This window comes from Nannobrachium achirus (assembly GCF_963921795.1).
Source record: "Nannobrachium achirus genome assembly, chromosome: 7".
Taxonomy (NCBI): domain Eukaryota; kingdom Metazoa; phylum Chordata; class Actinopteri; order Myctophiformes; family Myctophidae; genus Nannobrachium; species Nannobrachium achirus.
The window spans coordinates 54,095,494-54,119,494 of NC_137816.1; the positions used below are offsets into that span (position 1 = coordinate 54,095,494).

Consider the following 24,001-nt stretch of genomic DNA (forward strand, 5'->3'; position numbering starts at 1 on the left):
TGACACTGTTGACACATTACCCTACTGTAAATAAACATACAAATAAATTACTGACACATTTAAAAAGAACATTGATGGTGAAAATAGCAGATCTACAAGCTTGTAGATCTGCTATTTTTGAAAATGTTTGAAAATATATGTATGTATACTGTGTGTGTGTGTGTGTGTGTGTGTGTGTGTGTGTGTGTGTGTGTGTGTGTGTGTGTGTGTGTGTGTGTGTGTGTGTGTGTGTTGCTAGGTGCCAGTGTTGCCAAGTAAATCTTCACAACTAACTGGCCACAGAGAAACAAAACTGATTTTACCTTCAAAATAAAAGCATTAGCCCTCTATAAAAACACAAGTAGCGAAGCTGGCTTGATAAATGAAAAATGATTATATTGAATCAATAATAATAATAATTACGTACACAATTATCCAATTTAAACAAACACATGTCGTCTTAATAAGGAAAACGCACAATAAATGTAATCAAAAACAAGGTTCCCTTTTAATGTTAAGTGTGTGACCGGAAGTAATTGGTATTGTTTGTGTTACAACTTGACAGTGACAGAGAGGTGTTGTTTTGTTGTGTTTGACGGAGAGTGACAGCGTCAATAATCTGTTTACTGTTCCACTCAACAAATCCATCAACAATGCAGGTAACGGACAACTTTATTTTCTGACACTCATTAACTTCACGTTTTCTTTTCAACTGCGGGCATGTTACATAGATAGATGTCGTCAATGTTTGCTAACTGTCTAGGTTTCCAGCTAACATCCAGGCTATCAGACTGGATCCACCGGTCTGGTCTACACCCATATGATTTATGTTATTGTTGTTACAGTAACAGTATATAGCTATCAACAGCTTGCTAGTTTGGTGACTTGGACCAGTGTTTGTCAGACTTACATTTCAAGGTCTCCCCTGGAACCAAATTTGGTTCCATCCATGTGTATGCTGTCAGATAGAGTTACTTGTATTGATTGATTGATTGATTGAAGAATTTAAGATTGCATGACAGTACAAATCACTGGTACAAGGTCAACTAAAAGGAGATCCTAGAAAGCCGAAGAATATTTCCTCAGGAACCACACTTTAAGTATCTCTCATTTAGTCATTGAGTATGAGTCAAATAGATCCCCATAAAGGAACCTACTTTGAGACACACTGTCTTGGACCATCTAAATGTCAAGGTCCCAAAGTTAGAATATTTTGTTGTCGTTGGATAAGATTGTGTCTGTGCTGTGTTTATGTTGGTACCATAGGAGAGATGACAGGCAAACGTTGACCAAAGAACAACTCTTCTACATTCTCTACTTGAAATTAAGTAATAGATGTAGGAGACAAACAGTGCTCGATTTGTATTTCCACTGATCCATTGATGTGTCTTTGGGTGGCCTCCAGCAACTATAAATGATGCCTCTGGTTTGATCATTGGAGGCAGGGTGAGCTGGGAGAGACATATTTTAGTTGACCGCACATTTCGCACTATAGCACTTTCAAATTGTTTCTATTTGCTCACTGTTAAACTAATTCTTGACACATATTTATTGCATATATTCATTGAATCGTAGGCTAGTACAGTATATTGTAATAATTGGTGTCACTGAATCTAAGTAAATCCCTTTTAAACATATGAGTTACTTATGAGCAATTGTTTCGATGTGAGTGATTTTAGTTTTGCGCGTCCACAGTTTGACTTGGTTACCAACTCTCCAGCATAATAGTTGGGGACCACCTGGAACCCCCTCAAACCACTTATCTATAATGGGTCTTGGTCAAATAGCTCTGCTTGTTGTAGGGAATTATTTACCAGGCAGTGAATGTTAAATCTGTAATATACTGTAACTGTATAGGTATTCGAGGTGTGTCAGCTTAAGTGCGTTAGTTTAGTTCAGTTCAGTGTAGGGAGACTGTGTTGTGTTTGTTTACTCCTTGTCTCAATGGCAGCTATTTATGAAGCACTCAGATCAATGGTACCCAGCCTGCTGGGACCTTTAGTACTGCTGGATTATAGTGTTAAGTTATAATGCAACAACATATAATTACACAAGTTCTCCTCGTAGTAGGATACAAAACCAGCAGCACAGGTCCTGTTAATGTGATTCCACACCAAAGAGACTACAACTCTTTCCGACCAGCAGTTCTAGGGTCCCAGTTGGATGGAAAACCAGCAGTAGTAAATAATGACCAGGTTTAGTAACCACTGCTCCAGACCTGGTTTAAATTTTGGGGATTTTTTTCTTTTCTGAATATATGCAACTTTTAACTTCACTAGCTCAATGTTTAGCAATGATTAGGGTGATTTCAGAGAAGGGAATTGAATACGGTTCACTCAACATGACAGCTGAATGAGCTGATAGTGTACACACTACACACAGAGCACTGAGCAGGGTGCAACATCTTATTAGTCTGTTCTCTGATAGACCACCAGACAGCGATGATTCATGCAAAACATGCTAGCTTTTCTTTCACACAGTAAAATAGTTTTTTTTGCAAAATATTACCCTGCTCCAAAGTAAGTACAGTATGTAATGTGTGGTGTTTGTCTCTGTCATGATTACAACTCTGACTTAACATAGTCTCCTGCATACTCATGTTTGTCCTATAGATAGTGAAAACAAAGAAATAGCAGCCTCCAAAGTGTCACTATCATCATGGCTGCAGTTGCTCCCACCACCACCAAAATGTCTTGGCGATTGCGTAAGTTATCACCCATTAACTATTCCACAATTTTTGTGCAGTAGATGCCCTATGAGATGAAATATCTTTATTGTGTGTTTTGTTTTGATTTGTTTTGCAGAAGAGTTTGTGGCCCATTCTGGCAATGTGTCCTGTCTGGTTCTGGGAAAAAGCTCAGGACGCCTGCTGGCTACCGGTGGGGAGGACGGTAGAGTCAACATCTACTCTGTCAGCAAACCCAACTGTGTTATGGTACAGTATGCACGCTTCAATCAGTAGTGTTGTTGTAAATGTCCTAAATCAGACCATTATTCAACTTACTGTACCTCTATAACATAATATTAAGCAAGCTCAGTCTCATTCTGAGCCACGAGGGGTTGACTCCGTAGTTGGACCTGGCTGATACACTGAAGGTCTGTTTGTTCTAATATCATGGCGTTTGCTCAACTTCACTGTGTGTCAATGTTCAATGATACGATGCAGGCAACATCTTCATACAATAAGGTACATTTATTTACTTCATCGTGCTGACATCATCTTTTGGGTTCCACAAGCAGATCAAATCGAATGAATGAATCAACAAACATTTCGCGCCGCAGCCATTTGAACAGCGGTATCTTGCGGTCAAAAACCATTACTTGTCAGCCAACAAGCAATAACATTTATTTCAGGTCGACTCAAAATGTGCGAGAGTTGATATGCATAAAGCCTTACATAAAGCAGAGGTCAAGGGGATGTGAATAAGCAAGCCAGACCAGGACTTTTCACTGGTTTTTAATTAAAGAGTGTATTGACTTTTTTTAAGATCCTCAGACTGCTGCTTCAACATCAAGAAACCTATAGTCTGCATTCACAAGGGCCAGGACTATGGAGAACATTTATTTATTTGTGCTGTCTTCGGGATGACCACACAAAGGCCTTGTCACAATTATTACATATTCGTCTAATCGCAATTATTTGACACGATTGCAATTGTTTTGTCATAATCGTCATCATCGTTTCCATGTTGAAAAACTTTCATATATTTTCCAACTTCATAAATTGTGGAGCTCACAACACGTCGCAATGCGCCGCATTGTGAGCTTGCAGATCGACTATTTCCACTATCAATGTTCTTTTTAAAGAATACATTTCTTAATTTCTTCTTTCTTTCTTCTTTCATTTCTTTGTATATTTAGGTTATGTGTCATATCTGCCATGTGCAACTTCAACGCCTAAAAGGCCCAGGCCAAACAGAAATGTAATTGTCAACGACAAAAGCACAATTAATGGTCATAATCGTGACAACCTTAACCACACATTCAGTGGGCCCAGGAAGGAAAATGGAACTTGTGGATGTTGTTCCTCCATTCCTCCTCCATGGGCACCAGCGTCACAGTACTATCATATGCTCCCAGATCTGGTTGCAGGTGTCTCTTGAACAATGGTGGCCACAATGGAATTCCCCAAACCAAAGCTGGAGGCTATTGTCACAAACTTGTCCCCATTGCTATTTCATGTACATCTAATATTTCAGAAACACTAAATATAGCTTACTTACTATTTACTTATGCCTGACACCCTTACCAGGGTAAAGGATACATACTGTAGCTACACTATACAAATTCCAAGTCTTGTTTAAGGACTTGTTTGTTTAAACAGTTTACAATTGTAAACAATCTGTATGGAATCTCACAACCCTGTTTGATGCTGCTAATTTTCACATAACTCCTGAGATAATTTGTACCTACCGTAATTTGGTGAAAAGAATCACGTTTCGGTCACAAACAGTGACATTGATTTGGGCCCCCACTATGGATCTAAGAAAATCCCTTTTTGCTCTGTGTTTTTAGATGCCTCTCAATTTATGTTTCAAATTTCAAATCGATCAGACAACGACGATCGACCAATTTCCTTTTCCATTCTTTTTAAAGATTGTAGCCAATATGAGGCCAAAATCTGTAGGGGTGTGAGTTTTGAAGATAATGCAAAATGAGTTAAATGCCAAAATGTAAAGTGGGCTTGTAAAACGCCATCACTTCTAATTGTTTTTTTCTGTCAATCCTCCTCAGAGTTTGACGGGTCACAGTAACCCAGTGGAGTGTGTGCAGTTCAAGGGTTCCGAGGAGCAGGTTGTAGCGGGTTCACAGTCAGGATCCCTGCGCGTCTGGGACCTGGAGGCTGCTAAGAGTGAGACTTAATTCATTATTTGTGCTTGTGTGTGTATATATCTGCTTGTGTGTGTATATTAGGGCATTAATCAAAAAGTCGACAAGTCGACTCAGTCGACTTCATTACACAAGTCGACTCCTGAACAATGCTCTTAACTGGTTCAGTACTATTAGGAGAAGGCGCGCTCTCTGCAGGAGTCTTGTGGAGAGGTCTGTAGTTTCTTTGGGTGCAGATTCATGTATGTATACTATGTAAGTCGACTCCCACCAGGGAAAGTTGAAAAGCCGAAAATGGAAATTATTGCTTTGTATTTTTCGATCATTATTTTTGCTCCATGTTTGCGTGTATACAGCATTCAAACAGTAGGATTGCTTATTGTCAAGGGCAGAATGATTCTCTCCTTATTATTCAATGATGCTGGTTGCAGTGGAATCTAATAACATCATAACAAAAGCCTTATTAAGGGAGAAAGGATTACTCTAGGCTATTCTATGAAGTCCAGAAGTAAGTCATTTTCAGGGTTTGTGATAGGAGAGGAAAAACAACATTACCAGGGGCCCTGGTAAGACAGAAAAGCAGCAGTGGTTTGGTCCTGTTAGGATATAAAAGCAGCAATAAAGGTGTATTGGTAGGATGGAAAACCAGCAGTACTAGGGTGCTGGTATAGTAGGATAAACCAGCAGTACTAGGGTGCTGGTATAGTAGGATAAACCAGCAGTACTAGGAGTCCTGGTACAAGAGAAAAACATCAGTACAAGGGTGAAGAGTCCTGGTAGTACAGAAAACCAGAAGTACTATGGGTCCTTGTAGATTTGAATACCCGCAGTACAAGGCATACTGGTAGGATAGGAAACCAGCAGAACACGTTTCACAGTGGTTTCACTCATTGTTCTTATTTTTCTTCAGTCTTACGGACTTTTGCGGGACACAAGGCCAACATTTCCAGCCTGGATTTCCATCCCTATGGGGATTACTTGGCTTCAGGGTCCATGGACACAATTATCAAGGTGTGTGTTCAAGTGTGTGTGCGTGCGTCAGAGTTGGAGCCGTTGAGAAATATGACTTTGTACTAAAGTGAATGAATATTATTCTCCGCAGGAATTTGAAGTTTTTTAAATGGATTTCACCAAAGACATGCAATGAAAGCAATCATGTTCTCTTATGAGAAGAATTAAAACCAAGCATGTCAAAACAGTGCAATGTGACAAAAATAAAATATAATAACAATTATAACTACAATTCAATTCATCTGTAATGATAAGTGATCCCAAAAAAGTGATAATTTTTTTTTAACATCTGTTTATTAATGTTTTTCATTTAAACATATCGTCCGTAGCAGATACAGAGAACAATCAAGTTGACAAAAACAATTGGACCATATGACAAAGTAGAAAAACCCATATAACAATACAAAAGTCGAAGATAAATATATAAACAATAAAAACAAACTTGACAATTAAACCTTAAATAATACAACAAAAAAAAGTGAAATTTAAAGTGCTGTACAGACAGACCAGGAGGCAGCTAAATCAAAGAACACAGCTCAAAGGCACAAATAAAAAGCAATAAAAACTGCCAGATACTGTAAACAGTAAAAATCACACCTAGTGTGAAGTCAGTGTTGCTATTTATTAGTTAATTACATTCAGGGTCCTGCAAAGCATGGCCAATGTGACCCTGGATGTACAACAAACTTTGAGCATCTTGATTGCAAAACACTGATTTAATGACATCATAAAATCATCCTCTCCCCTTTTACCATACACCCCTAACCCTTTTTTGGAAAACCTTCCTATTATAATTATAATACCTGATGTTTTAGAGGGGGGAAATCATGGCACCCCAGTGACCCCCTCTTTAAGAACTTTGTAAACAATCAGGAGAATCCTAAAATGGACTTATTCTGTTCTTTTTTTTCAGATATGGGATTTACGGAGGAAAGGATGTGTGTTTAGGTATAAGGTAAGCTCTGTGTGTGTTTGTGCGTGCGTGCGTGCGTGCGTGCGTTCGTGCATGCGTGAGTGCGTGTGTGTGTGCGCGTGTGTGTGTGTGTGTGCCTCACAAGTACTTACTTAATTTCTAGTCAGTAGCTGGGCCTCCTGTTATCCACTTTAGCAATTGCCAAATGTCTGCTGCTAGTTTGGTCATCTGTGTGTGTGTGTGTGTGTGTGTGTGTGTGTGTGTGTGTGTGTGTGTGTGTGTGTGTGTGTGTGTGTGTGTGTGTGTGTGTGTGTGTGTGTGTGTGTGTGTGTGTGTGTGTGTGTGTGTGTGTGTGTGTGTGTGTGTGTGTGTGTGTGTGTGCTTGCCTGAAGTCTGTCTCCCTGGCTAATGATGGAATCTGAGTGATATATGGCTATATTTGGTCTAAAGCGTGGGAAGAACAATTAATTAACACAATTGATTAGAACAAACATTAGAAAACATTAACATACTGTATGAACACCATTATATTTCACCTTGTAGAGGGCGCCGCCCGCCATAACTGCGGTGCAAAAAGTCCCACAGTGCTGTCACGCTAGACGGGAGGAGACAGCTTTGTACGTCTTCACTTGCTTATTCCCAACATAACTTTACAAAGATGTACACAGTAAATCTGGATGAACCTGTGTAGTTTATGACTGCTCCAACAGTATAAATACATAAATAAAAGCATTAATAAATAATACAAAGATACCCCAACGCACTAACAATGACTTTTTGACTTTAGATGAACAGTACCCATGTGATGTGTGAGTTCAGGTCACATTACCCATTGGGTAAATCACAGTGTGCCATGCAGGCAACCAATACAGTCATGGAGGAGAAGGTGAAAAGCCACAACTTTCATGGGTTTGAGTTGTTGTTGTTTTTTTCTGCAGGGTCACACCCAGGCAGTGAGATGCGTGGCTTTCAGCCCAGATGGAAAATGGTTGGCATCTGCTAGTGATGACTGCACCATTAAGGTAAAAATGGTCGACCTTTTAAGGTAACGCGAGGCATTGTAAACTTGTAGAACGGCTATTTTGGGCAAAGAGGTTTGTAGAGGGTAAAGTAGAGAAGACTAATGTATTTGACGGTTCAAGTGGTTAAATATCTGAAAATACGCATTACTCCAACATGATGACAGTGCTGTCAAACAAGTCTAAGCTGTCTAAGAAATCTATGAACATTTTTAATCTGCAACACAATTTAATACAATATGTAGTCTTGTAGTGGGGGTCCCTGCTTCATCTCTCTCTCAGCTAAGGGGTCCTTGGCCTGAAAACGTTGAAGACCCCTGAACTAGACTATTATTATGATTATGACGACGACGATGATGATTGTTGTTGTTGTTGTTGTTAATGATAATGTAATTCATTAATAATGCATAGATCTATTTCAATCAACTCCCACTACTAGTTGTTTGCAATTATTGCAAGCATTATGTCCATGCAAAACAAGCCATACAGAGGCCACCCGGAGAAAGTCCTCAATGTTCATGTATCTATTTGTAATCAAATAGACCTGTAATATAGCAATTTGGTTATATTACATACCAGTTACATTTTATTATGGACCAAAAATACCACATTTGGTTATGTGTGTGTAAACTCCCAGAGTTAAAGTAATTTAGATGGCACGTCATTTAGACTGATGCCAGGTTAATTTACCTGACATCCTAGTTGTATAGATTCAATGTGCAGATTATTGCACAACATCACCAATGTCTTCTCTTTTTCCACGTCGTCTCTTAGCTTTGGGACCTTTCTGCGGGGAAGGTGATCACAGAGTTCACAGCTCACAGCGGACCTGTCAACATTGTTCAGTTCCACCCTACAGAGTATCTGCTGGCGTCAGGCAGCTCGGACAGGTACAACAGACACCCACGTCTGTATTTTAAGGCCATATTAGTTTCCCCATAGGGTTTTTAAAACTGCTACTGTTGTGTTTGTACATTGCAGGACAATCAAAATGTGGGACCTAGAGAAATTCAACATGATAGGCTCTTCAAAGGGAGAGACGGGGCCTGTCAGGTGTGTATGGTGCCAGTCAGTGTGACTTAAGTGTTATCCTGATATATGAAACAGCTTTTTTTATGTTTACTCTTACTTTCGATCTATACTTTTATGGGCAAGGGATATCCATGTCGTTCGGTTCAACCCACTTTGGTCATGGGGTGGGTAGGCCTGTCACAGTTATTACATAATCGTCTAATCGTAATTATTTGAGATAATTACAATTATTTGAGATCAAAATTCTTTCCATGTTGAAAAAAGTTTAAAAACAGCAGATTTTCAAGATTTTTTATTTATTTGAGATAATCGCAATTATTTTAGATCAAAATTCTTTCCATGTTGAAAAAAGTTTAAAAACAGCAGATTAAGACATTTTTTTAGTATAAAATGATTAAATATGTCAGTAATCTGCCCTGTGCAGTTTGTGATGATGAAGTCTAAAGGGCAAACAGAAATTAAGTTTGCATTCATATGTCTTCAATGCCAAAAACACAATTAAATCGTTAATCGCAATTATTTGTGTGACAATTAATTGTCAATTTAAATTTGTAATCGTGACAGGTCTAAGGGGTGGGTGTACACTAGAAGAAAGAAAGAGAGTCCACAACGAATGATTCATTCCTGAAGAATATCCAACCGGATCGAAACGTTGAAGCAATAAAAACCAGTAGAGCTGAGTAGAATTCAGTGTTGCAGACTCTATTTTCTTCTTGTATTGCCGGTTGTCCAGCACCCGGGCTTGAGTGGAACTGGATCTGTCCATGCGCTATCACCCCTGTGGGTGTACACTAACCTCTGGCTATTTGTGCAACTTTTGACCATTTAAAAATGTTGCTTATGATGATATGCCCAACATTAGGGACGGTAAGTGGAAAGGCTAAACGGGAAGCAATGGAGCAATAGGTAGGAGATATAATTGTGATGTAATATTATAATAATTTTGAGAGTTTGCAGCTTTAGTCACGTGTGTTGTTTTGCCTTTCCATTTCCATTTAACTCATTTGCTGCCACCTCCCGAGTTTCCCGAGTTATTCCCACTGTCTTACGCCGCCACACCTGAGTTTTGGGCAAAAAAAAAACAAACGTTCTACTATCCTACGATCTACTAGGCACGATCGCAATCGCGAAATTGCATGTTTGACCCCCAGACCAACCCCGTCTTTCAAACATGGCAGCCATGTTTAGAAAACATGATGGCTGCTATGAATGCCTGTTTGAATGCTGTGAACGGCATGCACAGTCCCACATGGTGCATGATCTGTGCATGGGCGTGCATTATTATTGTTATTATGGGTGAATATGGTAGTTAAGCCTGAAAGCAGCCATTTTTAAAGGGCAGAGTAAGTGTTAAATGTGTGTTCGGTTGGATCACTCCAGTGTCTCTGTACTTGCAGGTGTGTTCTGTTCAACCCAGATGGGTGCTGCCTGTACAGTGGCAGTGTGGACTCGCTGCATGTCTACGGCTGGGAGCCAGACTGCTGCTTCCACGTGGTGCCAGTGGGCTGGGGCAAGGTGGCCGACCTGTCCATCTGTAACAACCAGCTGGTATGTAGGATCTCCCCCTGTCCTAAAGACTATTACTGATGTTAGAGGGAATTTATTCTGTGATTCATCCTGTTAAACCTTTAACCCCGTTACGGACAGAAAGATCAGACTGGAAGCCATTCGACCCATCACGACAGTGTTCACTAAATGTTTTTGCCATTTGACCCCTTGCATATTTCTGATGTTGGTGTAGATGAAGAACTAACTGACTGTGATTCCTCTCAGATCGGCGTGTCTCACCAGCAAACCAGCGTGTCGTCCTACGTGGTCGACCTGACCAGAGTAAAGAAATCTGGCAGCTCTGAGGTCCAAGGCCGTGTCCAGGACAACCAGAACCAGCCCACCACAGAGTCCTCCCACAAAGGATCCACGCTAAGGCGCAGCTACGAGAGACCCACCACCACATGCAGCAGTCAGAGGTAACAAAACACCCAAGGCAGGGGTGCCCAAAGTGTGGCCTGGCGGAGTATAATTTGTCAGGATTCCTTGTTCCCTGTTGTCTCATTTTGAAGGGATCAAAAAAGCCTATTTTATTTATTACTGTTTACCTTGCACGTCTGGTTACATTTGATAAAAGTCCCAGCGGGACTATTGCGTTTTATTTGCCAGTGCAGTTGGCAAAAAAAGTAATGTTAATCTATGGTGATTAAATGCTATTTTCTTGCATTGTATGTATGATTTACAAATTAAACCCTGACCTTTGTTGCCCTTGTATGCACACTGAGGTTGGCCACCGCGTAAAGTACCTTGTTTACTGGAGTAGGCTTCGCCAGTGTTTTATAAATATGGTGACCTCAGTCATGTAGTGCAGCTAGAATACTAAATGAGTTAAGTGTCAACCCTCTGTGCCATCAGCAGGGTGAAGGCGCGTCAGGAGCGCTGGAGCCCGGAAGGCGAGCACCGCAGCCCCAGCAGCGACGACGAAAAGGAAGAGAAGGAGAAGGAGTCCACCGCTGAGATCCGCAACGCAGAGGATTACAAGGAAATCTTCAGCCCCAAGACAGCCATCTGTATGTCTGCTCAATGTGCAAACAGCAATATCCTCCGTGTTAATTTAACTCTGTGGCCTGGTTTGAGGGCGGTAATCTGCAGCAATTGGACGATAACAATCCAGAACAATGTTTTCTCTGAGTTTTCATGCAGACGCTAACAGAATCTCTCCCATCCGTTCCCAAGATTCAGAAGTATTGTGAGCCAAAGCCTTTCACAGTGGATGTGGTGTTTCTGATGTGTCAGCAATTACATTATCTCCCTGAAACTAGAGGCCAGAGGGTTTATGAATCGGTGCTTATGGGTCAACTTTACACTCTCTGAGTTAAGAACACTCTATGGTACTTAATATAAGTGTTGACTTGGTTACTGACTCCCTCTCCTCTTCCTGTCAGCTCGCACCCCTCCCAAGTTCAGCGAGCCTTTCCCTGCTCCGCTGGAGGAAGGTGAGTGAACCAAAGTCTGTGGCACAGTGGTTGGGAAACACTGCCCTATACTATAGGAAATTATGCAGAAACAAGTCAAAGTAGAGTGGGTATACTATTATACACATGAGTTATACAAAGAGGAATTCTCTACATACATATATATTTTTTATTTTCTCCTTTACAGATAGATTTATGGCGAGAGCCAGCCAAGTGTCAGATGTTATGACACCAATGCCCGACAGACAGCAGGTGGGTGTATTATAGTACACTTATTTGTTAAGAATGTAGTGTGGTTGTACATGTATTCAAACTCCCATTGAGTACATGCCTTGTACATTGAATATATGTTGTTATCTCTCTACTGGAAATGTGACACTTTGCACAACATATCTTATAAACGTATCTGAGCATTGTGGTTTCCCAGTGACTCCCAGTAAATATTACAATAACATCTACAAAGAGAGCTACATGGAGTTGCAGTTTCAGTAGAACTAGCGAGAGAACAGCCCGGGAATGTATGATATACGATATATAAAGCCTGCTGCTCCCCCAACCAGACCTCACCACTACAATGCATCTCTCCACAGTCTGGCCAGTTCAGGGACAACCTCCCAATGATGTCGTCCACTCCTGTCCAGCGGGTTGAACCCACGGTGGTCTCCTCTGCACCGCGGCCCATCCCCACAGCCAGACCTCATCCCCCAGCCTCGGTCCTCCCTGCTCCCCGCTCGGAGCCCCAGGCCTCCCTCGCCAAGCCCAAAGCACCGTCTAACATCATCCCCTCTGCCAGGAGCAAGCCCATAGGGCTCAACGTGGCTGACTTCTTACCAGTGAGTAAATGAACATGTTCTGTTAAATGACCGTACCATTGATCAGAATCAGAAAGAACAACTTTATTGTTGGTCACATCAAAGGTGTACAGGTGTAACACAGTGCGTGAAATTCGTTTTTGTTCAAGCTCCATCGTATTCTTTATAAAATGGTCGGCAGTAATAACCAGTACACACACTCTTAAAGCTTTATCTCCTACATTCTCCTACACATTTAATGAAGTGGTCTCTTTCTCTCTCTGTCCCTCCAGGTTTCACGTAGCCCCACTGGCCTGAACGACGAGGAGGTCCTGTCCCAGATGAGTAAAGGTCACGACACCATGCGCGTGATGTTGGCCAACAGGATCAAGAACCTGGAGACGGTGAGAGCTGCCTGGGCCAGCGGAGACGTGAAGGTAAATACTCCACTGGAGACACAGTTTAACATTATGCAGTTCCTGTAATGAACACCAATGTGTTCTATTTCCAAAACGCTCAGGGAAATCATAATTAATGTATAGCATTAGGTAATATACATTTGGAACATTATTAGGCAACATTATTTTCAATAAAGAAGTTTGACCTTCATTCTATGTAAAGTTGTTGCTGTAATTTGCCCATTACTTGTTTGTTTTCAGGTGGCTATGGACACTGCTGTAGCCATTGATGACATGTGCATCATTGTGGACGTTCTCAACATTTTAAACCTTAAACCGTGAGTGTGCCATACTAAGACAATACACACACACACACACACACACACACACACACACACACACACACACACACACACACACACACACACACACACACACACACACACACACACACACACACACACACACACACACACACACACACACACACACACACACACACACACACACACACTTTCAGTGACGTGGCACTACCTAGACCAGCGCTATTCAACCTGTGGCCCGTGGGTCGCATGCGGCCCCTGCGGCATGTCTATGCGGCCCGTCATGGTCATACCAATAAAATATGTTATGTATACTTTCAGTTTGGACAAATCATTTCTGATGTAATTATTCAGTTTCTCTCCAAAACGAGGAAACTTTGTCATGTTTTATACAAGACTTTAAACTTCATCATTTCATCATTAGTCATTCCATGACAATCTTTTTGTTCAATGAGGTTTGGCCTTATAGATGGAAATGTGGCTGTCTTCTGTGTTTCCTACTTTGACTACTGTATTACAAAATCATTGTCTAAATGTCCAAAATAGGGCCGTAATTTTTAGCTTGCAGCCCTTGGACTTTTTTTATTTTGCTGAGTGGCCCCTATCTATTCTCGCGTAGCCAGACAACTATTCCACAATCTCCGAATGCTAGTATATACAATAGAGTCTGGAACTACACCTCCTGAAATCTGAGTAACTGAAGCTGGCATGCCGGTTTCACATCCGCTTTATCGCTTCTCATGCCGGATACTCGTGATTAGAACTTCCGTCTCCCAGACTGTAAGATGGGAGCATTTGCAAATTGTGGGAGACAACAGTCTGGCCACACAAGACACATTTTAATCTCTCTGTCTCTTAGGGCACTCTGGAAACTAGACCTATGTACCTCCATCCTACCACAGATAGAGAAGTTACTGCACAGCAAATACGAGAGGTAAGCTAAGGGGTATCTATGCCTAGTTAAATACATTACTAAAGGTGGGGAACTTTGCTCTGCCCAATAACAATGTACTTTCTGTTATTGTGGTCACTGTTTTGACGTTTGTCTCTGTTATAGTTACATCCAGACCGGTTACTTGTCCCTGAAGTTGATCTTAAAGCGTTTCTGGCCCCTCATCTCGGACACACTCAAAGCACCGCCGTCTGTCGGAGTGGACATCTCACGAGAAGAGCGGTGATTATCTTGAGATTCTTAATTTGGCTGTTGCTGGCAAAGAATAATTATTTGTTTGGATGCTTGATATAAGCTATAGTATTCTTCTACAATACTAATGAGGAATATCAGATTGGGTGTAGGGATGGGTCGACAATCTTTATTATCGTTTATAGTTTTAAGAAAACACTCACAATAATTGTATCGTGGACATTTTTATATATTGTGAAATTGTCCTCTGTCATACGCTGCGATCAAATTACCTTTGATCCACTTAAACCCTCTACAATTGGTAAAACCCACCTGTAAACATACTTGATGGTTATTTTTGTTCACTACCAAATCTCTTTGACAAAAAATTGCCGATCTACAACTCAACGCGTCGCATTGCGACGGGCTGTGAACTTGTAGATCTGCAATATTTTGGCAAATGTTCTACCCCAGTAATATGGATGAAGGGGTTCAAGTTGGTTGATGAAAGTGGCAATTTATGAGTGTTCGGCATACTGTGTTTTGATTATCGCGATAATATCGTAAATCACGGTTATTTTGGTCACAATAATCGTGACGTGACATTTTCGTATGGTCCTATCCCTAATTGGGTGTGACCAGCAGTGCAACCAAGTCCTGCAGAGTACAGCACTAGTTTCTGTGACTTGTGGATGAAGTTCCTCATGAATAATAATCTAGTAGTACTATAAACCACTGCTTCCCAAACTGTGGGTCGCGGACACATTTTTATGGGTCCCTTAATTTTTTGTTTATTTCAAAACATTTTCAAAAAACATTTCCCAAAAAGCTTTTTTTTTTCTTGAATTAAAAACAATTTAAAAAAATCTTTTTCCCCCTTTTTCTTTTTAATGAAGAAATCAAAGAGAAATTCACTAAAAAACAAATGTTCAAGAAGTAGTGAAAATAGCCGATCTACAAGCTCACAACGCTGCGCGAAAGCGACGTGTTGTGAGCTTGTAGATCTGCTGTTTTCACTAGTTTGGCTCGCGGGCAAACGTCTAATTTCTCTTTTGGGTCACAGGCTGAAAAGTTTGGGAACCACTGTCTGCTTTAAACCTATTTATGTATTGAATTTTGCATCACTTTTAGACACACTGAGTAGTTTTGTTTTAAAAAATGACTAAAATCAACTCTTTTTCTCTTTTTTTTAGGCATGAAAAATGCAAGGCCTGCTACAAGCAGCTTAAGAATCTCAGTAACGTGGTGAAGAACAAGGCTGACCAGGTGGGGCGACACGGCAGCACCTTCAAAGAGCTCCAGCTTCTTCTGGCTCCACTGGACTACTGACTGACACTCGCTGGTGGTCATGGACTGGCTAAACTGTGAGATGGTGGTCAGGGGCATCACAAGGGGGGGAAAGTGGGACTGAGTTACTAGGGCCCAAGGTGGAGGGGCCTTAATTATTTTATGCTTTAGCTATGGAAAAATAGCAGATATACAAGCTCACAGCGTGGTGCCGCGCTGCGAGCTTGTAGAGCTGCTATTTTTATTTTTAATTTTTTTTTGTCAGAAAATGTGTACAAATCTTTGAATATAATTATGTATTTTTAAGCGAACATTTGGAGATACATATACATATTTTTGGGATCCTTCACATGAAAAAGTTTGAGCACCACTGACATAGAAACAGGTTTTTCAAAAAAAAACCTTAGAAGGATTTAGAAGACATTTATAGAATCGGGGTCAAAAATATTCAAAGACTTGCACAAATCTTTACGATTATTCAAAAATAGCAGATCTACAAGCTCGCAGCGCGGCACTCGGTGCCGCGCTGTGAGCTTGCATATCTGCTATTTATCAATAGTTAAAGCACAAAATAATGCGTTCCCAGTCCAAATGGGTTAAACGCCCTCCCCGTATGAAGAACATTCATGGGGGGGCCCCGCAGTGAATCCTTGTACCCAGGGCCCAGGATTTGTGTGCGACACCCCTGGTCATGGACTGGCCTGAAAAGAACTCCCACTGATGTAGTGTTTGTGCCTGACTCCTTAAAACGAGCGATCAATCATTTAAAACACACATCAGGCTGGATGAACGTGAGATGAGATCCATTATGATGAATCCATCCAAACTCTGATGCTACCGGATCATCACACGAGACACTTCACACCAACGAGCTGCCTACGTAATGATTTGTACACTTTGACTCTTACACTGTGTGGTCAATAGGATCTTATTGTTCTGAGGATTTTTTTCCCCCCTCCCCCACTGCAGATTTTTTATATATATATACTGTATATAGTTTCTTGAATAAAGAGCATCGTTAAGTATAATTGTGATCATTTTTATAATGATTTATGTATTGTCTCAGCTAGGGCTGTCACAATTATGACATTTTAGTCACTCAAATAATTGCGATTAACGATTTAATTGTGTTTTTGTCATTGACAATTACATTTCTGTTTGGCTTGTAGGCTTTGAAATTGCACATGGCAGATATGACACATGACCAAAATATAAAAAAAACTAGACCAGGTCAACCTGGTTGTGCCAGACCCCCTGTCTGTCATCATCATTTATGACATCATGCCTTTTGTAGGCATGTCATCATCATGTCATCATCATATATACCCTTTATATAGAAAACCCGGACAGACATTTGCTTATGTAGGCCTACCCATTTCATGGGTCTGGCAAATATACAAAGAAATTACTGACATATCTGACAACTTAAAAAAGAACATTGGTAGTGGAAATGGCCGATCTACAAGCTCACAACGCGTCGACGTGTTGTGAGCTTATCTATTTACTATTTTTTTAAATACATGAACATTTTTCAACATGGATGACAAAATAATTGCTATTAGACGATTATTATTATGTAATAATTGTGACAGGCCTAGTCTCAGCCAGGCCGGAGGTGGAGACCTTTGCTAATTTCTTCCCTATATTCAGTATTCACTCCCTTGCCTACCGTAGGTTCTTACGTTGTCCTTATTTGAAATATAAGGAAGAAACATTATCAGTCAGTTCAGTAGGCCAATGAGGGGGCCTCGAAGATTTCTTGTCGAACTAGAATTACTGTTCCTACGAAACAGTGTGGGCTCGCATAGAACACCATGTATGGGTATAAAGATCTACCCAACGGGCACTCCAACATGGAACGCCATATATGGGCATAAAGATCTGCCCAACGAGCACTCCTACATTCAATCCTTCAGATACTGAGGGATTGAATGGGTCTCTCTTCCTCTCCAGACTCATTTCCGGTTGCACTTGGTGGTGACTGTTGATTTCGTCGACTAAAACTCTGACGAAAAACTAAGCTGTGATAAAACTAGACCAGGTCAACCTGGTTGTGCCAGACCCCCTGTCTGTCATCATCATTTATGACATCATGCCTTTTGTAGGCATGTCGTCATCATCATGTCATCATCATATATACCCTTTATATAGAAAACCCGGACAGACAGACCGACATTTGCTTATGTAGGCCTACCCATTTCATGGGTCTGGCAATAACTAGACCAGGTCAACCTGGTTGTGCCAGACCCCCTGTCTGTCATCATCATTTATGACATCATGCCTTTTGTAGGCATGTCATCATCATGTCATCATCATATATACCCTTTATATAGAAAACCCGGACAGACCGACATTTGCTTATGTAGGCCTACCCATTTCATGGGTCTGGCAAAAACTAAGCTGTGATGACTAAAACTAAGACTAAATATATTGACAATTTAGTCAACAAAATAAAAACTAGACTAAAACGTTAGGGAGGGACTAGTGGAGAAGACAGTCATTTTATGTTTGGTTGTTCTCAGGTGTTGCGTGCTGAAAATAGCAGATCTACAAGCTCACAACGTGTCACAGCGCGACGCGTCATTAAGATGCCATCAAGGCCTGCCAAAATACATTTCAGTTGACTAAATCAACTTACTGTAGATTTAGTCGCCTAAAATCTCATATTTAGTCGACTAATATCAGACTAAAACTACAACTTTTCAGGTGACTAAATTATGACTAAAACTAAATTACACATTATTCAAAAGACTATAACTAAAACTAAATCAAAATTTGCTGTCAAAAACAACGGGAGTGTGTTTTCGGCAGGTCTTTCAGTCTGAGCGTATCAAAGGGTGCGTTCGGAAATGCGTACCGGGTGTGTGCTCAGTGTAGTGAGTGCCTAAACCCAACCCTAATCCTAACCTCAGTACAACTATGCCTAAACCCAACCCTAACCTCAGTAAAACTATGCCTAAAACTAACCCCAACCCTAACCAGACCCGGTGCGCATTTCCGAACGCACCCTTTGATACACTCGGACTGAAAGACCTGCAGAAAACACTCTCCCCAAAAACAACACTGGGTGGTGATGTCACCAAGAAAGAACGCTGCTCCCTCATTGGCTAAAGGCCCTGCCTTTGTACTGTCGGCCAGTTTTGAGGAGAATAAACGTAATATACAAAGACTTGGGAGAACATATGTGTGCCCGCTTTCAGCGAGCCCAGAGCCCACAATTAAAACCTCTACAAGCTAACTGATGGAAATGCAATCTTAGCATTTGTTTTGGTTCTCATTAAATAACTACAAACTGGGATACCAAAACAAAAGAACATGAATGTTCGACCATATCTCATACTGAAGGTGGGTGCCATTTCTGTCTACTTAATGAAGTTGCACTGCATCTCGGAGGTGGGCTAGTTCAGAAACCCTACCCTGATGATGTATTTTTTTTTTTATTAATGACATCATCAATTTCCTTCAATGACATAATCAGTGGTCATTTCAAACAACATTTAATTAAGAAGAGATATGCAGACATCAGTCTGGTTTGATTATAACTAGCCAAGGTGTGGACCTGAGGTGTGGGTCCTAGACAGGTGGGCTGCTCCAACATCGAGGCACTTCCCTGTCGCTACATTCTCTCAGGTGTTTGTCTGTGCTGTTGAGAATAGATGTGGCAACCGGCACAGTTTCCCTCGGGCCATGACCAGTCGGCGCCACCTACCGCTGAAAGCAGGTTCACACACAGGATGTCAGCGGCCCGTCCTAACGTCCTCGGCGAGGTAAAGCTCTGTGACCTGACAGAGGAAATAATCAAGCAGCTACGAGAAACTGAGATCAGACAAATGATGAAGCGTTTCCCCAATACTCAGCTTATTATTCAGGAGCAAGGTGATGGCCAGGTTACTTTTTACAGGGCAACTGTTCAGGCCACTGATCCTGACTGGCCTTTTGACCTGAATAAAGTTGATATCATGGTGAGCTTTCCGGCGAATTACCCTTGCGAGATTTTCACGTTAGACATACCAACTGACCAGGAGCTGCCATCGGTAATGGGAAGGCATGTACAACAGGCATCCCTGGAGTGGCTTCAAGCCAAACATGCCACCAATCAGTTAATGGGAAAGGTGGAGCTACTGTTCCGACCATTTCTCCGTTGGCTGGACCGTAGCTTGGAGAGACTCTTCACTGAGGGAGCCAGACAGCTGAAAAAGGACATTGAGTTGGAGAGAGCTGGATTACAGTTTGTGCCGTACCAGGAGCTCCAGGCAACAGTGTGCAAAGAACCCGCAGGCATTGAACCGCTGCAGCCTGCCTCCCACACTGCTGCCCGAGAAAGAGACAGCGAGGGCGAGAAGACTGCAGGAAACGAGAGAGCAGCAGATCGGGGTAGACCAGGCTGTGATGATGATGAGCAACAGGAGGAAAGGGACAACAAGGCTCATGGTCTTGTGGAGAACATTACGATCAGGGATCCCTGCAGAGGCACGGAGGTGAAGCTACTGGGCCTGAGGCTGGGAGAGGGCACAGCTACCGTAGTGGCCAGACAGATCACTGTTCGTCTGCAGTGCAACAGGTGTAAGGTGACGGCAGACCGGACTCTGAGCGGGAGGACCATGTCCTGCGTGGCTCAGTGTGAGAAGTGCAGAGCCAGCATCAGTGCCACGTTCAGGCCCAGCATGCTCCACAAATACAGTGACATCCTGGGCTACCTGGACCTGAACAACGCCACTCCTGTCGACCTCGTGCTTCAGGAATGTGAGCTCACGGTCGGATGCCTGGGCTGCTCCCGGGATGGCCCAGTCCGGAGCCTCTCCTACGGCCAGGCTAAGGAGTTTAACTGTGAGCACTGCCACGGCAAAATCAGCATCCTCACTGACAGCACGAGATTCCAGTACATTCATACATGTTCTAACACTGCAGGTTCGAGTGGTTCAGCTCTGAACTATCGGAGGGACATTAGAGACCCTGCTGTGCAGAAAGGGAAGCCACTGCCAGGAAATGGAACCTGCGTGCATTATAAACAAAGCCACCGCTGGCTTCAAGGGCCCGTTCACATTGAGCCGATCCCGGGGCCGAGGATCCCCGACCAGATTTCGGGAGGACCCCCCGGGAAAATCGTTTGGTCGGCCCCGGAATCGGTCTTGGGCTTGAACAGTACCCCGACACGATCGGATTATGTTAATTAGCTTTTTTATGACCTCGGGACTCGTCGGGAGCACTCACGATAATATCAAAAAAGCTTGATATTTTCGGGTCATCGGGTAGGAATCCTTTACAATTATTGTCGTCTGAATGAGCTCACGGGATTGCTTCAGATTATATGAAGCCAGCTCCTCCCTTTTTAGGCTGCGCAGAGTGTAGGCTATTCTGTCACAGCCTACACTTTTATTATTATTATTAGCCTAGGCCTACTTACTTTTTACTTTAGCCTACTCTCTCCCTTGTTGTAATCACTTGTTCAAAAACGTTATAGCCTATAGCGTTCTTTCTTCTTTTTTCTTCTGCGCAGTCATTTGGCAACAAGGCAGTGTCTTTTTTTTTGCTGCGCAGATTTGGCTAGGGCAGTGCTGTTCTATCCGTGTATTATAAGGGCTCTAAATTGACCTTGTGCAACTTGACAGACAGACACCCTATATATAATATCTTATTCATATAGGCCTAATGTAATACTCAAAGTCAGAGACATTCCATTGCATTCCTTTTTTTTTTTACTTTTACGCGCGGGCAGCAGGCATTGCGCCTCTCGTTCTGTCAGTTTGTTCATTGGTCCTCAAAGAGGACCGCCAGTCCTTGGGGAGTTCCAGGGGGTCCCCAGCTAAATGATATTGAGGAACCTAGGCCTGTCCCTATTCTATATGCTTGGATGTTGGTGGGACAGTAAAAAAAAAAAGCGAGAGGTTAAACTTTTTTTTTTCTGCGACTGCACGCCCACAACGGCGAGGTTTGGACATTCATAATTGCTATTAGCTGATTAAGCTCGTCTGTTTAATGTCTGGCTGGTTGCCGTTAAAATGCTGGTTGATGCTTTTTAGGAGTGGACACTGGTCAATCAATGATATTGGAGATCATGCGACACTCTCAGCCGTGTCTTGCTGGATGCGCATCACATCTCGCGTCTCGCTTGCCAAAAACATAACTGAATATATAATTATAATATCTATAAAGTGAGCAGCGGCCAGTGTGCGCACAGTAGCCTACCTAGAAGACTACCAACCTACCTTTGTTTTTATAATGTTTTGTCATGATGGCGCAGTTATCACTTGTGTGCAAAGGACGATGATAAACGAAAGAAGAATGTAACACCAACTTCTACCAATTAATCCATTGCTGTGACAGACAGACAGGGTGAGACAGCCAACGTGCTTCCTTGTAGACTAGCCTACATAATCCACTGGGTCCAGCTTGGTTCAGATCAATCATATCAACATAACAGTAATAACACCAACCAAAGTCAGAATAAAAAGAGTCCACGAATAGGCCTGCACACTCGCTCATAATGTCCTCCTCCTCCTCCGGCTGCCAGCAGCGTCAGTTCTGCAAATGCTAAGGTATGGTAACATGGCATGCATGCGATACACTAGTCATGTTGCCAATACCTACTTTTTAGCAACAAGCACAAGCATGATGAATTCATTTTAAGAAGTACATTTTATTATTTTCTCCTGTAGGCCTAATCAAGGTACGTTATACCATACCCATGTGCGCCTCTGTAGTCTAATTTGCGCAGTGATGGAAAAAGTATACTCCCATTCTTTACTTAAGTAAAAGTATCAATACTGCATTATTAGCTACAAATATGGCACAGACAGAGAGAGAGAGAGAGAGAGAGAGACTCTTTGTTATAGACTATAGCGAATATATTTGTTTAATTTCGCTGTTTTAATATTTAATTAGGTAATAAAATGGATTTTGGAGCATAGCGAGTCAGAACACCGCAGCTGCAGGACTTCTGCGCTAATTGGGTCGTTGGCTCGTTGACTTTGCTGGCATGCGGTAGGCCTAATTGATTATTTTGGAGAAAGATTCCCTTTAGTATAAATAATAGTCCTTTTGGTTACCATTTGGTCTCCATCATTAAGCTGGGGATCACCTGTAACACCCTCATTGTCAAAACATTAAACAAATGGCAATTAAACTGACGTGAAGAGAGAGAGAGAAAAACACTCTTGATTTTATCCCTCTTGAGGGGGCGGAATCTTCATCTAGTCACGTCTCTCATGGCACCACCCCCCCGAGATCGTGGGTGGCTAGAATCGCGAGACGTCGGTCTCATTTGTAATGGTCTGAGATATTTCACTTGGCACAGCGGGATATACCGGGCCCGGTCGCAAGACAGAGGATCGCTGTCGTTTGAAATGAACACCGATAAACCCCGGGCACGAGATCTGATCTGACCCAACATCGGCCTCTCATCTGTGAGGCCCTTAAGGTTTCCTTGCTGCGGCCGGGCCTATCCATGTGATGTGTGCCACGATAAGGACCAGGACCACCTCATGGAACTGGCCATCAGGATGATCTGTGGCCGCTGTGCCAAGGAGCAGCCGTACACCAATAGGAAACCTTGCCTTAGCTGTGGAGGCATGATGACGGGAGGAGGCGGCACCAGCCACTGGGAGGGTGGCATGGGCTGCAGAAACAAAGGAAAAATGAACAGGAACGATAGACAAAAATATGCTAACACTAACAAGACGGTGTCACGGAAAGCAGCCAGTGAAAAGAAAGTCCACAAAGGAAAACATTGAAATCTGTTAGGATGGCCAATTTGGTGATTAAAAAAATAAACGCGTAAAATATATATAATACGTTTTTTATGTCAGTGTGCTAACTTTTCAGGAAAAGAAAGTCTGCAGTTTCCATTGGCTTGCCCCATCAAAGCCAGTGGAGTATGGTTCTGAACAGTCCACAGCCCACCTCTGTCATCTATCCATTATTGTCATCTATCTAAACTAACAATAAATTAGGCAAATCTACATCTGTCTGCGCTTAGGTCATCCAATGAGAGTTCCCAGCACAATTAGGCTTTACGGGCCATATACGTATAGATTCGACTGACTCTGTCTGTGTAGGGCAGGCTATCTGTGTCTATGCCATGGGCCCATAGCCAATAAGAGAGGGCATAACTTAAACCGAAAGAAAGGGCATTAGATAGATACAGACAGACAGACAGATAATCTCTTGAAGGAATGAAGGAATAGAGTCCCGATGAAGCTGGTTGATTTGACACATATGGCCCAAGTGCGTCCCACCAAAACTGGGAGGAGTAGCGCAGAAAAATAATAAAGTATTAATAGCAATATTATCGTTATTTCGCCAGTTTTGCTAAACCATTGTTTGCGTTGATTTA

General features: G+C 42.1%; 2 protein-coding genes across 3 annotated transcripts; both read left to right on the forward strand.

Annotated features, from left to right (window-relative positions):
• The first annotated feature begins 543 nt into the window (after window positions 1–543).
• Window positions 544–16,100, forward strand: katnb1 (katanin p80 (WD repeat containing) subunit B 1). Of its 2 annotated transcripts, none has more exons than XM_080729440.1 (20): window positions 544–638; window positions 2,592–2,683; window positions 2,784–2,914; window positions 4,714–4,831; window positions 5,720–5,820; window positions 6,734–6,775; window positions 7,672–7,755; window positions 8,527–8,642; window positions 8,734–8,805; window positions 10,182–10,332; window positions 10,558–10,751; window positions 11,188–11,342; window positions 11,718–11,768; window positions 11,935–11,999; window positions 12,338–12,580; window positions 12,832–12,975; window positions 13,198–13,274; window positions 14,119–14,193; window positions 14,317–14,433; window positions 15,576–16,100. In XM_080729440.1, the coding sequence occupies exons 2-20, from the start codon at window positions 2,638–2,640 to the stop codon at window positions 15,709–15,711; spliced, it is 2,118 nt and encodes a 705-aa protein (XP_080585566.1). In that variant the 5' UTR covers window positions 544–638; window positions 2,592–2,637; the 3' UTR covers window positions 15,712–16,100. The 2 variants fall into 2 exon arrangements, with proteins under 2 accessions (XP_080585566.1, XP_080585567.1); XM_080729441.1 differs by having other exon boundaries at window positions 11,191–11,342.
• Window positions 16,101–19,325: 3,225 nt separating this feature from the next.
• Window positions 19,326–23,399, forward strand: LOC308288845 (uncharacterized protein; the record flags this gene model as incomplete). The annotated part of the gene is made up of 2 exons (XM_080730322.1): window positions 19,326–20,701; window positions 23,087–23,399. 2 exons carry the CDS (start codon window positions 19,326–19,328, stop codon window positions 23,397–23,399), a joined length of 1,689 nt encoding a protein of 562 aa, XP_080586448.1.
• Between the last annotated feature and the right edge of the window lie 602 nt (window positions 23,400–24,001).